This window comes from Schistocerca piceifrons, chromosome 1 (assembly GCF_021461385.2).
Source record: "Schistocerca piceifrons isolate TAMUIC-IGC-003096 chromosome 1, iqSchPice1.1, whole genome shotgun sequence".
Lineage (NCBI taxonomy): Eukaryota > Metazoa > Arthropoda > Insecta > Orthoptera > Acrididae > Schistocerca > Schistocerca piceifrons.
This window is the reverse complement of record NC_060138.1, coordinates 189,163,653-189,179,140: the sequence shown is the minus strand read 5'-3', so window position 1 is coordinate 189,179,140 and position 15,488 is coordinate 189,163,653. Positions and strand designations below refer to the sequence as shown.

General features: G+C 43.2%; 1 protein-coding gene across 1 annotated transcript in view; it reads right to left on the bottom strand.

The window, feature by feature from the left end:
* Nucleotides 1–1,530: 1,530 nt before the first annotated feature.
* Nucleotides 1,531–15,488, bottom strand: part of LOC124798795 (tubulin polyglutamylase TTLL5-like) — a 68,875-nt gene continuing 54,917 nt past the window's right edge. Inside the window, exon 8 of the mRNA XM_047262358.1 lies at nucleotides 1,531–5,439. Coding sequence (XP_047118314.1) covers nucleotides 5,211–5,439 — 229 coding nt within the window. The 3' untranslated portion in view covers nucleotides 1,531–5,210. The remainder of the gene's footprint in view (nucleotides 5,440–15,488) is intronic.

The following is a 15,488-nucleotide window of genomic DNA, read 5'->3' as shown; positions in this document are numbered from 1 at the left end:
AAATTCCAATCTCCCATGACTATTAAATTTTCGCCTCCCTTCATTATCTAAATAATTTCTTTTATCTCATCATTCATTTCTTCAATCTCTTCATCACCTGCGGAGCTAGTTGGCATGTATACTTGTACTACTGTAGTAGGCATGGGCTTTGTGTCTATCTTGGCCACAATAATGCGTTCACTATGCTGTTCATAGCAGCGTACCTGCGCTCCTATTTTTTATTCATTATTAAGCCTACTTCTGCATTACCACTTCTTGATTTTGTATTTATAACCCTGTATTCACCCGACCAGAAGTCTTGTTCCTCCTGCCACCAAACTTCACTAATTCCCACTGTATCTAACTTTAATCTATTTCCCTTTTTAAATTTTCTAACCACCCTGCCCCATTAAGGGATCTGACCTTCCATGCTCCAATCCGCTGAACGCCAGTTTTGTTTCTCCTGATAATGATGTCATCCTGAGTAGTCCCTGCCCGGAGATCCGAATGGAGGACTCTTTTTACCTCCAGAATATTTTACCCAAGAGGACACCATCATCATTTAATCATACAGCAAAGCTGTATGCTCTTGGGACAAATTACCGCTGTAGTTTTCCCTTGCTTTCAGCCATTCGCAGTACCAGCACAGCAAGGCCATTTTGGTTAATGTTACAATGCCAGATTAGTCAATCAATGAGACTGTTACCCCTGCAACTACTGAAAAGGCTGCTGCCATCTTCAGGAACCACACATTTGTCTGCCCTCTCAACAGATTCTGCTCCGTTGTGGTTGTACCTACGGTACAGCTATCTGTATCACTGAGGCACGCAAGCCTCCCCACCAATGCAAGGTCCATGGTTCATGGGGGGAGGATGCTATTGGCTTAAGTTTGCCAGCCCTCCGCCACACACCGTTGGGTGACTTGCGGAGTATGAATGTAGATGAATGTAGATGTGACTATTCCTCCATGTCCTGTGTCCAATGTAAGTGTTCCTGTACAACATAAGAAAAAGGAAGATATCAAGAAGGTTGTGAAAGACACTCTATACAAATATGTGTAGTAGTATGAAGACACATAGTCAGTGCATGTAGAAGAGGACTAGTGTTTTAGACTAAAGTGTTACAATATGTACTGCAGACCCAAAATAAATGACGTTTTACCACTCCAGTGCCAATGTGTTCTTTAAAAATAAACCTTTAAATGTATGGTGCAATAAGAAATTAGATTTTGGAATTGATTGTAAAAAGGTTCTTAATTGTCACAATTCAGACTCTTAAATTTCTTCTTATTGAATGTACTAACTAATTTGGTTGTACAATGTATCCTGTAATTTTTACTACTGATTTAATGTAACAAAATAGTTTTACTGGCAGTAACAGTGAGTGTATAGCAATTGCTGTTTTTCTTTAAACTAGACTGTACAGATGTAGTGCCTTTTAAAAAGTGGTGATTCAAAGGGTTTTCATATTTGCCATTATTCTTTACGCACCTTTGTTTGGAGTGGAAGTCATAAACAAGAAACCAATATAACAAAATCTTTTTCTGTCCAGATATCAAGTGAATATATTTGCATTAAATACAAAGTTGAGAAAAATAGCTGCCATGAGTGAAGACTGACTTACATCTTTAAGCAGCGAACAGCGTAAATCTATGCCAAATGAGCACATTTAAGTCTACAAAGCTGTGCCCACAAAAATACACAATTTCAAATTCATGTACATTATGACAATTTCCTCCAGCATCCATAAGACAGGTTACAGTGCACTTGCCCAAATACAATGTGAGGTACAATATTTTAATGCACTTCATAAAAAATCTTCCAAAAATTTTTAGTTCCGTGACTACATCTGTAAAAAACATCAGCTTAAAGAATGGCATATGTCATTTTCACTGTTAAAATATCACAAGTACTTCAGATATTTCTGATAAAAGTTAAGTACACAAACTCAGCACTTCATGTAAGGAATGTTTTTCACATAACTGGAAACAGTGTTACAGCTTTTACTACAGTTCATTTGTTACATATACTGTGATTCTATTAACTGTAGAAATTTGTGCTTCACTGAGTGAAAAACCACTGGATACTTTCACAAACCATTATTAATAAGTGACACCAGTGTTACTAAACATACCATATTGTAAGTATCATACCATGGAAGTATTCCTAAATGCATGATGTACAAAACTGAACATGTAAAACATACAAATTACTTTGGCATCATTACTAAATCTTACACATCTATGAAAGATAATAAAATTTCTCATTCAAAGGCCTTTCTGTTTACAGTGAAAATTATGACTTTGTTAGCTAATTCTATTTTTTAGAGGAAAAAATCTTTGTCATAAATCAACGACAAATGAAATGAAAGGAAAAGAGGTGATAATTTAATATGGGATGAGAAATCAGCCCAACTGAGACAAGATAGTTTGTATCAATATATATCCAGCTTTCAAAATAACTAAGCCACTTTTCTAGTTTCCTGTCCACTTCATCCTTATTTGAATGTGAATATTGTTAATTATTAAAGTTCAGCATTTAAATGTTATGTATTTATGATAGATTGATTGACCACAATTGTCACCACATGAGCAACCACTTAATCTAATACCACTGCTATTCAGTAATAATAAAATAATAATAAAGAGCACCTTAATGACCAGAACAGTCTCTTCTGTAAGATTATACAGTGGAATTCTCCATATAGTGAAAAATGTAGCTTTAACTTCTGAGCTAAAAGCTAGTGTGATTATTGCTTTAAAAGCTTTTAAACATTAATTCTGAAAGACTTTGACATTTTTTGTGCATTAATTGCGTGGGTAAGTAATGTCTCAGAGAGAGAGAGAGAGAGAGAGAGAGAGAGAGAGAGAGAGAGAGAGAGACAGAGAGAGAGAGAGAGAGAAGGGGTTAGGGGACAGATGAGCCATATGTTGTTACTATTTCATTAAAAAAGCTGCACGCACATTTATAACTAAAAGCCAAAAGAAAAGTAATTATACCAATATTATACCAGTAATTAAGTACTCTTGCCCAAGTAGATTTAATGACTGCTTTTCCCATATAGCATTACTTCCAAGAGAGGCAGCTCAGCTACTTAGAAGAACTGTTTACATTTCTCATTGATGCTACTATTGATTAAATTCACTGACAAGTATTTTGTATTCCTCATAGTAAGGAAGTCAGCATAGTATCAGCTGTTCTCCTTTTGTTTCAGTATTTCTCATTTTGCACAGTTTGCACATTGAGTAGGCAGGGAAAACAAAAATATTAAAGACTAATACTCAAATAATTTAAATAAAACATTGCTCCCAAATAAAGACCGGTGCAGTATCATTACATGGATATCTGCTTTATTTTGTGACTCAATGAAGCCAAGAGTTATTGAGCAGCCAAGAGTTATTGACCTAAGAGGGGTAGATGAAACTGATGACAGTAATTGTAAGTTGAGAATAACCACTGCCTTACCAAAAAAAATGAAAAATTATATGTCCTTGAAGTTTTATATATTTTACTCATACACTGAACAAAAAATTAAATGAATTTTCTCATTCAATAACATATGATGCAGTGCAAGTAATCCGTTACCCCAACACACTTACAAAGTTCACATTTGCCTCTGACTCATTCTTCTCCCCACACTGTCTGAGAACATCTCACAAATTTACCTTCTTAAGTTCCTTTATGGGAGGCGGGGAGGGGACTGGGGAAAATCTCTGGTGGTGAAACTACATTTTTGTAGTATTTCTCAAACTGATGCCAACAAGATAGTGAACCTTAAAGTAATTTATTATGATGATTTCTATCAAATTTAACTTCTAGCTTTAATTTTTGTGAACAGTTTCACAAGTAAGCTTTACAATATAAATCTCTGAGCCATCATTACTGCTCACAAACCTTACTCATTCAGAAAGAAGTTTGTATCTTGTCCTAGTTAAAAGCCAAATTATGTTTGTGTGTTATCTGTAAACTAATATTCAGATGATTTAGTTTGTGCCATTTATAGTTTTTCCTCCAGATTTTTTTGTCCATTCAGCAAAACAATGTTAATGTATTATAAAAATTCTGGAAACTTGCATTTCACATGGCACAAACATCAACAAAATTAGTTTTATGCATTAATGACACGAAATTCCTGTGCAAGAATACTTGAAGTTTAGGTATATGTAATTATAAACCATTACCATGAGGAAGGGAGTCTTAACTGTGTATAAAATCTATTTTAAAAATAATGTTCATTTATGAGAACTTAATAATAATTATTTATCATAGCACCCCTCAACGTACAGTTTCTATGGCACTACTGGTAACTTGCTTATTTAATTGTACTTTATGGATGAAAAATTGTTGGGAGTTGCTGCATGTGCAGTATTGTTCTACTGGTGACTATTGTTAAAAAGCAATTGAGCAACTGAAATTTATTCAAAATAACTTTGCTTGATTTGTCATTATTGTACAAGATAAAATCATTGCATCAGCCTTCAACACAATTTGTTTTGTTTATGTCACAATTCACCACTGCATACAGAAAATTAAATTGTAATCACAATCACAATGAACAATTGCTCTGGCAGTGTTTCTTTCCTTTCGTTGCCTCCAATAAAGCACCAAAAAACAGTCCTTCAAAACAATACATTTGTCCAATCTCTTAACGAACAATAATAAGATATTATACAAGAAGGTATTAGTAGTTGAATGACATAATAAATAACATAAATAATTAGAAAGATGGAAAGGCTGCACTGACTAACACTATCTAGCTAAATAAATAACAAAATACTGAAATTATGCCACTGCAGCCTTTGACACTGTTCACAACTCTAAAAAGTACCCTGTGAGTAAATATATAAAAACAAATATCAAAAAAATAATTGTGATTGCACCATGACCCATCACTCACATGGAATTCTTTTATAAAAAATGCCACATACTGTTGCAAAAATGAGGATTTAACTTATACAAAGATCACAGACTTTTTTTAACGGCTGCTATTTCAGGCAGCCATAAAAACAGGAAGGCCGTCTAAAATACTTCTTTTAATCACTGTCTCCAACAACAAAATAAATAAAAACAATTAAAATACAACAGTAGCACTACCATTATCAAAGTTATCATTTCAAGAAATACTTTTCCTAACCCACGACAAAATCAACTAACAACGTCAAGGCAATACTTTACATGACTAGCTTGTCACATACATGGAACGGATACGTAAAAATCATATACCACAATGTATCACAGTGCTCTAGAGACTTTAGTAGCAGATGCCCTTTTAGCAGCAGGTTGTTTTGAAAGAGAGGCACGACGAGTCTCACAAGATGTACCTCCAGGTGCATGTGGATATGAACGCAGCAAACCCAATGGGTGACGAGTTGTTGGGGCTGGTCCACAACGTCCTAGGTACGTGTGCACACACTTAAACACACGCGAATGAGCTGACAGGACTTCCTCCAGATCAGACTCACTGAAACACAAACAAAAATGTCAATTAAGTACTGACAACATTTACCTTTCCTATATGGTTTTAACATACCAGATGACTACACAAAGTTTGAAGAATGACTTCATTCTGGTCTATTATTGTGCTTTCTTAGAAATGCTTGGCAGTAACAGTATCCAGTTTGATACCCCCCCTAATTCACTAATCTAAGAACAAATATTTGCTGTCAGCTACCAGTGTGCTGTGCTTACTATCTGTACTCAATTAGAATGTCTTATGTATGTCCATACACCACTCTTAATACAGTTCATGTCCAACTTTCTGTAATGAAGAGTTGGTTGTATGACACATACACCAAGTGTCGATAAAAATAAATACACAACTGAACTTACTGCCAAAAGTTTCAATAGAGTATTAACAATATTAGAAGAGGTAGTGCCATTGTGCTTTGAATGATGTTCAATAGCCACCAAATCTAAATAAGAATACTTTTCATTTCATGGTTGGTTTGAGTACAAATCAATCGAAGAGAAAACTTGCTGAGCCCAACAGTATGATCAGCATACTCTTGGGAAGAGAGTGTCATCCCTTGACATATGAGGTCTGTTAGGGAAGTATACGACCTTTAGCTGGGAAAAATAACTAGCTTACCTGGAGTGTTGGATACCTAATCACCCTCTAAGTTGTATCCTTGGGATTCCACACACTTCTTCCAGTGGTGCCGCTATTGTTGGAAGCACACTGAAAAAACCTCTTTCGGGATAGAGTTTAGCTCAGCTCTCACTACTGGCACAATGTCTTCTCTTATCTGAAATCACATTCATTTCAATGGCCTCTTGGGTTTGGGGAACAGCCAAAAGTTACCATATCAGGAGAGTAAGGAGCCTGTTGAAGCAAAGGACCCTGGTTTTCACCAATGCTAGGAATGTGCTGGAGCACTGTCGTGATTGACGTGCCAATTTTCTGTAGACCACAAGTCCAGTCTCTTGTGCCACACAGCATCACGCAGGCGATGGAGGACATCCCTGTAGGACTCTTTAGTGATTGACTGACCCTGAGGTGTTTAGTGACTGGTTGGTTGGTTTGTGGGACTGAAAGGACCAGACTACTGGGGCCATCAGTCTCTTTTTCCACGAACTTGAAACTCCCACAAACAATAAAAACAAACAATGGAGATGACAAGAGACAACACAGGACAAAAAAGACAGACAGAGACCAGAAAAAAGGAATTAAAATCACACAGAGTGTGACAGTGGTTGGCCGACCATAGAAACAAAAAAGGAAACGCCAACCACCAAGAAATGCACTAAAACCTCAGTCAAAAAGCGTAGGCTAAAGGCCAGACTCAACACACACAAAAAAAAAAGAACAAACACTTAGATCAAGTGATAAAAACCCCCTGCACGAATAAAACTCAAAACTAAATCTGCTATCGCATAGTCATCTGATAAAAGTGCAGGAAGTGTGTCAGGCAGCGCCAACATCTGCCTGAGCAGAGTTGAAAGCAGGCAGTCCAACAAGATGTGGACCACCGTCAAAGATGACCCGCAGCGACATACAGGTGAGTCCTTGTGGCACAATAAATAGCTGTGTATTATCCTGGTGTGGCCAATGCGCAGCCGGCAGAGGACAACAGAGTCCTTACGAGAGACTCACAAGGAGGAGCGCCATGCACCGGTAGCCCCTTGATGGCCCGAAGTTAGTTTAGTGAAGGAAGGGCGTGTGTCATTCTTCACCCCAAGTGCGAAGTACCTTCTGCCACAAAACTGACCTGAGATCACTGCCCAAAAGGCCAATCTTTAATGCTAGTGCACCGACAGCTTGTTTGGCCAGCGTGTCAACATGTCCATTTCCCGGGATGCCGACCTGACCTGGGGTCCACACAAAGACCACAGAGTGGCCGCAATGTGTAAGAGTATGGAGGGACGCCTGCATAGCCATCACCAGATGAGAGCGAGGTAAACAATGGTCGATAACTCATAACCTGCTCAGGGAGTCACTATAGATAACGAAGGACTCACCTGAGCAGGAGCGGATATACTCTAGGGCGTGAGAGATGGCGACCAGCTCGGCAGTGAAAATACTGCAGCCAGTCGGCAATGAGTGTTGTTCATAATGATCCCCTAGAGTAAGAGCATAACCGACACGACCAGCAACCATCGAACTGTCAGTATAGACAACGTCAGAGCTCTGAAATGTGGCAAGGATTGAACGAAAGCAGTGGTGGAGGGCCTCAGTAGGGACTGAGTCCTTTGGGCCCTGTGCCAAATTGAGCCAAAGACATGGGCGGGGCACACACCATGGGGGTATACACAGAGGGGCCCGGGAAAGAGGTGGAAGAGGGAAAACCTCAAGCCCAGAGAGAAGAGCTCTGACGCGAACTGTGACCGTACTGGGGCCGCCGTTCTGGAAGATGGACAACCGACTGAGGGAACAGGAGACGATAACTGGGATGCTCGGGCAAGCTACAAATGTGTGTATCATAAGCGGCCAGTAATGTTGGTGCCAGAAGCGCAATGGAGGGACACCTGCCTCCACAAGTATGCTGTTGACAAGGCTTGTCCGGAAAGCTGTGAAGGATGGTGTCCAGCAACTGCAATCTAGAAGGGGATGTTGAACCGCAAGCCAGGCTCCCATAATCTAGACGGGACTGAATTAATGCCTTGTACAAGGGTAGACCGATTGACACCCCAGCTGGTGTGACTCAAGCAATGAAGAACGTTAAGATGCAGCCAGCATATCTGTTTAAGCTACTGAATATGAGGGAGCCAAATCAACAGGATATCAAAAACCAATCCCAAAACCCGATGCATCTCCACAACAGCAAGAGGTTCGCTGTCAAGATAAATCCGTGGCTCAGGGTGAACAGCTTGTCGCTGGCAGAAATGCGTAATGCAGGTCTTGGCAGCTGAAAACTGGAAGCCATGCGCTACAACCCAAGACTGTGCCTTGCGGATAGCACCCTGCAGCTGCTGTTCTGCAGCTGCAATGCCAGTTGAGCTGAAGTATAGGCAGAAGTTGTCAGCATACAAGGAAGCTGAGACAGACATTCCCACTATTGCAGCAAGCCCATTCATTGCAATTAAAAAGAGGCAGACACTTCAGACAGATCCTTGCGGTACCCCATTCTCCTGAACTCGGGAGGAACTATGGGAGGCCGCTACCTGCACGCGGAAGGATGAAGCAACAGAAAATTTTGTATGAAAATTGGGAGCGGACCCCAAAGACCCCAACCATGAAGCGTAGAGAGGATGTGATGTCACCATGTCGTATCGTATGCCTTCCGCCTGTCAAAAAAGACAGCAACCAGATGCTGACAGCGGGCAAAGGCCGTACGGATGGCAGACTCTGGGCACACCAGATTATTGGCGGCAGAGCGGCCCTTACAGAACCCACCCTGAGACGGAGCCACAAGGCCCCGAGACTCAAGTAGCCAACTCAACCTCGGGCTCACCATGCATTCAAGCAACTTGAAAGAACATTGGTGAGGTTAATGGGGTGGTAGCTGTCCACCTCCAGTGGGTTCTTAGCAGGTTTCAACACGGGGATTACAATGCTTTCCTGCCATTGCGACGGGAACTCACCCTCAACCCAGATACGGTTGAAAAGGTCAAAGGGGTGTCACTGGCAGTCCACCGAGAGGTGTTTGACCATCTGACACTGGATGCGATCTGGCCTGGGAGCTGTATCAGGGCAAGCGGCTAGGGCACTTTGGAATTCCCACTCAGTGAACGGAGCATTGTACGATTCAGGGTCGTGTGTGTGAAACGAAGTGATCCGACATTCCAACCGCTCTTCCAGAGAGCGGAAGGCTAGTGCGTAATTCACAGAAGCGGAACTCTGAGCAAAATACTCTGCTAAGCGGTTTGCAATTGTGTCGGAGTCAGTACAGACTGCTCCATTCATTCAGAGAAAGCGCAGGTACGCTGACGGGGGTCCGATAGCCATAGTTGCCTAATCTTTGCCCAAACCTGCAGCAGAGAGATACAGAGGCCAATGGTGGAGACATACCTTTCCCAGCACTCCTGCTTGCATTGGCGAATGAGGTGGCAGGCTCGTTCACAGAGTCATTTAAAGGTGATGAGGTGTGGCAATGAGGGATGCTGCTTGTGACGCTGGAGTGCCCGCCTGCGATCTTTAATCGCCTCAGCGATCTCAGGCGACCACCAAGGCACAGTCCTCTGCTGAGGGGACCCAGAAGAACAGAGAATGGCAGATTCTGTGGCAGTAACAATGCTGGTGGTGACCGAGTGAATCACCGCATCAATGGTGTCATTGGAAAGAGGCTCAACAGTGGCAATGGAGGTGAACAAGTCCCAGTCAGCCTTATTCATAGCCTACCTGCAGGGGCGCCCAGAAGAGTGACGTGTGGCAGTGACAGAAAGATCGAAAAGTGGTCACTACCGCACAAGTCATCATGCACACTCCATTGGGCAGATGGCGATAGGCTAGGGCTGCATATCGATAGGTCGATGGCCGAGTACGTGCCATGCGCCACACTGAAATGTGTGAAGGCACCAGTATTTAAAAGAGAAAGGTCAATCTGTGCCAATACTTGGGCAATGATGCTGCCTCGGCCTGTTGTCACTGATCCCACCCACAGAGGGCTATGGGCATTGAAGTCGCCCAGTAACAGGAAAGGTGGCGGCAATTGGGCTATCAGCACAGCCAGGACATGCTGCGGGCCATCACCATCCGGTGGATGATGGGGACTGCAGACAGTGACAGCCTGAGGCGTCCACACCCAAACAGTGACAGCCTCTAAAGGTGTTTGTAGGAGGACAGACTCATTGTAAAAAGAGTGAAGGATGCAGATGCAGACACCACCAGATACCCACTCAAAAGCTGGCCGGTTCTTATAATAGCCCCGACAGCCACAAAGGGCGGGGGTTTGCAATGCCGGAAACCAGGTTTCCTGAAGAGCAATGCAGAGGAAAGGGTGAAGGCTGAGAAGTTGTCGGAGCTCAGCAAGATTGTGGAAAAAACCACTGCAGTTCCACTGGAGGATGACATTGTCCATGGCCAAGTATGGCATGAAGGGATCGAGGAGGCAGATTACGCCGCTGGGTCACCTGCTGCCACCGCTGCTAACGGGAGCAACATCCATCGTGTTTGATGGACCGGCGAGATCTAGGTCCTCAGTGGACGCCAGAATCTCCACTGCATTATTAGACACAGAGCTTGTAGGTAGCGGTGGAGTGGGTGCCACCACAATTTCCTTGGTCTTAGAGGTCTTTGATTTCGATTTCTCACGCTGTTCCTTTGGTTGCCCTTGCTGGGAGGGCTTCTTTGATTCAGTCTACAGGACCGAAGAGGACTGCGAAGCCCTATGATCAGCTACCTGTGACTTCTTCAGCCCATGGCCAAGAATGGCATGAAGGGATCGAGGAGGGTTGCCACTCCTAGCGAGAGAAGCCGAAGACGACTTGCGCTTCTCCGGCTTAGAAGTGGGGCTGGTGTCCCTGATGGTTGGGGAGTGTTGTTCCTGAGGTAGGTGGTGCGGGAGCAACAGGGAGGGAAGTGCCCCCCACCATCAAGGGGGCAGGTGTGGCCCTTCGGCTCAGAGAGCTGACTGTATGTGGTGCAACGGATGGAGCCCTAACAGGAGTGACAGTGGCAGCATAAGATGATGTCATACGCATGGGCTGAAGCTGTTCAAATTTCCATTTAGCCTCAGTGTAGTTCAGTCAGTCCAGGATCTTTTATTCCATTGTTTTCCATTCCTTCTGTAGAATCTTACAGTCCGGTAAGCAAGGGGGATGGTGCTCTCCGCTGTTGTCACAGATGGGACGTGGGGCACATGGAGTATCGGGATGGGGTGGACAACCACAATTGCGACATATGTGGCTGGAAGCACAGTGGGAAGACATGGCCAAACTTCCAACACTTTAAGCACCACGTCGGTGGAGGGGTATATGGCTTGACATCACAGCGATAGACCATCACCTTCATCTTCTCGGGTAATGTGTCACCCTCGAAGGCCAAGATGAAGGCACCGCTGGCAGCCTGATTATCCCTCAGACCTCAGTGGACACGCCAGACAAAATGGACACCTCGTCGCTCTAAGTTGGCGCGCAGCTCGTTATCGGACTGTAAAAGAAGTCCCTCTGGAAGATAATGCACTGGACCACATTTAAGCTCTTATGAGGCGTGATAGTAACAGAAACATCCCCCTGTTTCTTACAAGCGAGTAATGCCCGTGACTGGGCAGAGAATGCTGTTTTTACCAAGACTGACCCGGACCGCATTTTTGACACCCTCCACCTCACCGAGCTTATCCTCTAAATGCTCTACAAAGAACTGAGCCTTCATGGACACAAAGGATTCCCCATCAGCTCTTGTACAGACTAGATACCAGGGTGAATACGTCTCGCAGTCATTCATAGCCTTTTATTCCTCCCATGGTGTGGCCAGGGAGGGGAACGATTTGGGATCATACACATTTGCATTAAAGTGAGCCCTCGAACGCTTAGAGACTGCTGGTGGCTGGCCACCAGCAAGAGAAGATTTGCCACGCTTCATTGCGTGTCATCTCCAACCAAGGGCCCTCCCCACAGGCGCCACCCAGCCACAGCAAGGGCCACCTGGCAGGATGGCAGTTAACGGCGCAGGCATCAGTAGAGCGATCCCTGTGTTGTAAGGGACCACAACCAACACGGTACGTGGCGGCCCCACCACAATGGACTGACTACTGTGCTGGATATTAGGTGGCAAGTGGTCCATGGTCATTGTCAGCGCAGAAAGTGACACTGCAGAGAGGCTACAACCAACAGGGTACATGGCGGCCCCACCACAGCGGACTGGCTACTGTGCTGGATATTAGGTGGCAAGTGGTCCATGGTCATCGTCAGTGCAGAGAGTGACACTGCAGAGTGCATGGCAGAAATCACACCCAGGAATGTATCCTCGCCCAAGAGATGGAGAGCGAGCGGCACTGCAATGCAACAATGAATAAGCTGGCTAAAGGTCTCAATGCACGATGGACACAATGTACCATGTAAGGCACCCTACCCCAATTGGCACGCTCTTCGGAATAATTTTGAAATATGGTGGTCAAACCCAAGAGGGGACCATCACATAAGGGTCAAAACGTTTGAGACTCCTTTTAGTCGCCTCTTACGACAGGCAAGAATACCACGGGCCTATTCTTACCCCCGAACCCACAGGGGGAGGGGGGGGGGGGGGGGTTTAGTGAGTGATTGACCCTGTGGTGCATACTTGTGATGTACCACATTGCAGGAGTCAAAGAAAGCAGTCAGCATCACTTTGATGTTGCTGTGCACTTGGCAGGCCTCCTTTGGTCTTGGTGATGAGGAACGCTACCACTATGACAACTGGGATTCAATTTAGCTTCCGGGTCATATCTGTGCACCTACAACTCGTCACCAGTGATTATGGTGTTCACAAAGATGGGGTCACTGCCTGTGTGGAGTGCAGCATGTCCTGTGAGACATCAACATGAAGTTGCTTTTGCTCTGCCATCAGCAGCTTCAGCATGAATTTTGCCAACACACTCTTCATGGCCAAATCTTCGGTCACAATCAAATGTGCCGGAAAAGTGCTGATGCCCACTTCTTCCGCAATTTCTCAGATAGTCACACGATGGTCCCGCATCACCACAGCGTTCAGTCTAGCAGTGACCTGGTCATTTTGGCGCATTGATGGCCAACTGGAGCTTGGCTTGGTCTCCACCAATGTGCAGTCATCTTTGAACCAATTGTACCAATCCTTAATTTATGATATGCTCATAGCACTGTGACTGAAAGCTGTCTGAATCTTCCAAATGGTTTTCAGTTGGCTGTTGCCCAGTTTGTTGCAAAATTTGATCCAGTAGGACGGCTACAGTTGTCCTATCATTTCCCTTACAATGATAAACCATAGTGGGCACTAAACACTACACCTTAGTCACCTGCTGCTTGCCAGCAACTGATGCTGTCAACAGGTGGGGAAAAAATTCATGCATGTGCATGAATGTTCAAGGTCAGCTCATGCAAGTGCGCTAGATTCAAATCCATCAGACACTCGAGGGGGGTGGGGAGAGGGGAGGTACTAACAGACCTCATAAATTACTCATGGCTGTGCAAAAAAAAGTAAATAATAATAATAATAATAATACAAGCTTTGTTAATGCTTTTAAAGAAAAAGAAAAAATAATTCACAAATCTTGTTAATGCTTTTAAAGTCAGATATGCAAATAATGAAAGGGAAAGTCACATGAAAGTAAGTAAATTGTTTATTACTTCAATGTACATTTATCCCAATGTGAGACAGGACGGAAAAATATTTGCAGTTCCCTACAAAACCCCAATTGTACCCGGGTGTGCACTTCTGAATCTGAAGCAAATCAAAGGTCATGAGTATCTTTCTTCTGGGCATCAAAAATAAGGGAATCATATGGATAGGTATGGGAACTGTATGGATGATGCGTAAGGGCTTCCCAACAAAACTTCTGAAGCATAGTTGAAACAACAGGCACCTGGCCATCAATTTGCTTTGGATGAAGAGGTCCATGCAAGGGTACAATCATGCGTCCATAAGCAACTGTTTAACTTTTCCCATGAAGGTAGTGACCATCTTGTCTCACCGTACTGGGTGTTCAGTGAAGGAGTTCTTCATTTCAAAATTAAGTACCTCGAAAACTAGACTGTTAGACAAGTGTAAAAGAAGGTGCGTTTACTGCAAAACTGTAAGAATTTTATACATAAACAATATAAAAGTTTTGAAACAGTCCCAAAAGTTGCTAATAGATGGCATTGTATCCTGTGCAGCTCTTACAGCATCAGCATGCATAATTAAACTTGTCATTTGCAAGCAGTCTTTGCAATCACATGACAATCTTTTTGAAATGTCCCATCTCTTTTAATATGGGGGTGGTGCAAACAACGAAATTTGCCATCACTTCCTGTAATGTCCCAACATAAATGGATTCAGATACCCCACAGGTCACCAATTCAAGTTTGTTCAGCATCATCTGATGGTTCCGGTAGACACTGTCTTTCAATATTCCCCATGAAAAGAAGTCACAAGGAATAAGATTGGGTGAAGATGGTGGCAAATCCGTCCCTGCGCCAGTAAATTGCAATAATCTAACCTAATGACTATTCCTGAAGCACTCATCGATGAAATGAAACCCCCTTTCGGTGCAATGTGGTCTGGCCCAATCTTGCATGAACTACTCTGTGCCTCATTAATCCTCCGACGATACCTGAAAGGTGACAAATTGTTCCAAAATTGCAACATAACATTTACTAGTGATTGTTTCTCACTTGAAAGAAGGATGACAAGGCCTTTCTTTATATTCAATGATTGTGAGAAACTGCCTTACAAAGTCAGTTCTCTGTCTCACAGCTCATACAGGTATGAGCCTGGTAGCTTTGGGTTTTGAAAATGTGGGCTTTGTGTCAGTATTTCCTGCATGCCGGAATGATTTAAACCAGTCTCTGCTGTAATGCTTAGGATGGATTCCGAGGGATTTTGTAGGAAATTAGGGACTCATCCACTGGAAACCTTGTATTAACAGTTACTGCGATTACTTTTGATATAATAAACCAGTGGCGTAGTGTGAGAGAGATTGAGACTTAGTCTCCCCTGTATTTGTGCTTAAAAAAGATGAAGTGTTAATTCATAACAAAAATATAAACAACTTTTTAATAAGGGTTCTAAATGTGCAAAGACATCAGTTTTGTAGTCCACACTGCACCCTGAGAACTAGTGTATTTGCCTGCTCGAGACTCGACTGCTCTGTCTCTGCCTCCCTTCCCTTAGCTGGCTGTGGGCACCTGCGCTTTAGTGGCATTCTTGGCTCCCCTCCTCTACGAAGGCTGGTGCGCTGCATTTGCAAGCAGGTATCGAGACTAGTCTCTGCCGCTTCTATGCTGGCTTTTAACACAGACGTGAACAGTCACACAGCTTGTGTTCACAGTCATTCTTTGTGTGATTTTAGTGTATATTTTCATTGTGTTGCCAACATGAGCGAGCCAGCAACTGAACCCCTTGTAAAATTTTTATCAGGAACACCTTTTTCTACATTTACGTACCAAAAAATGTGTGAATTGAAGGACAAATGACTTACT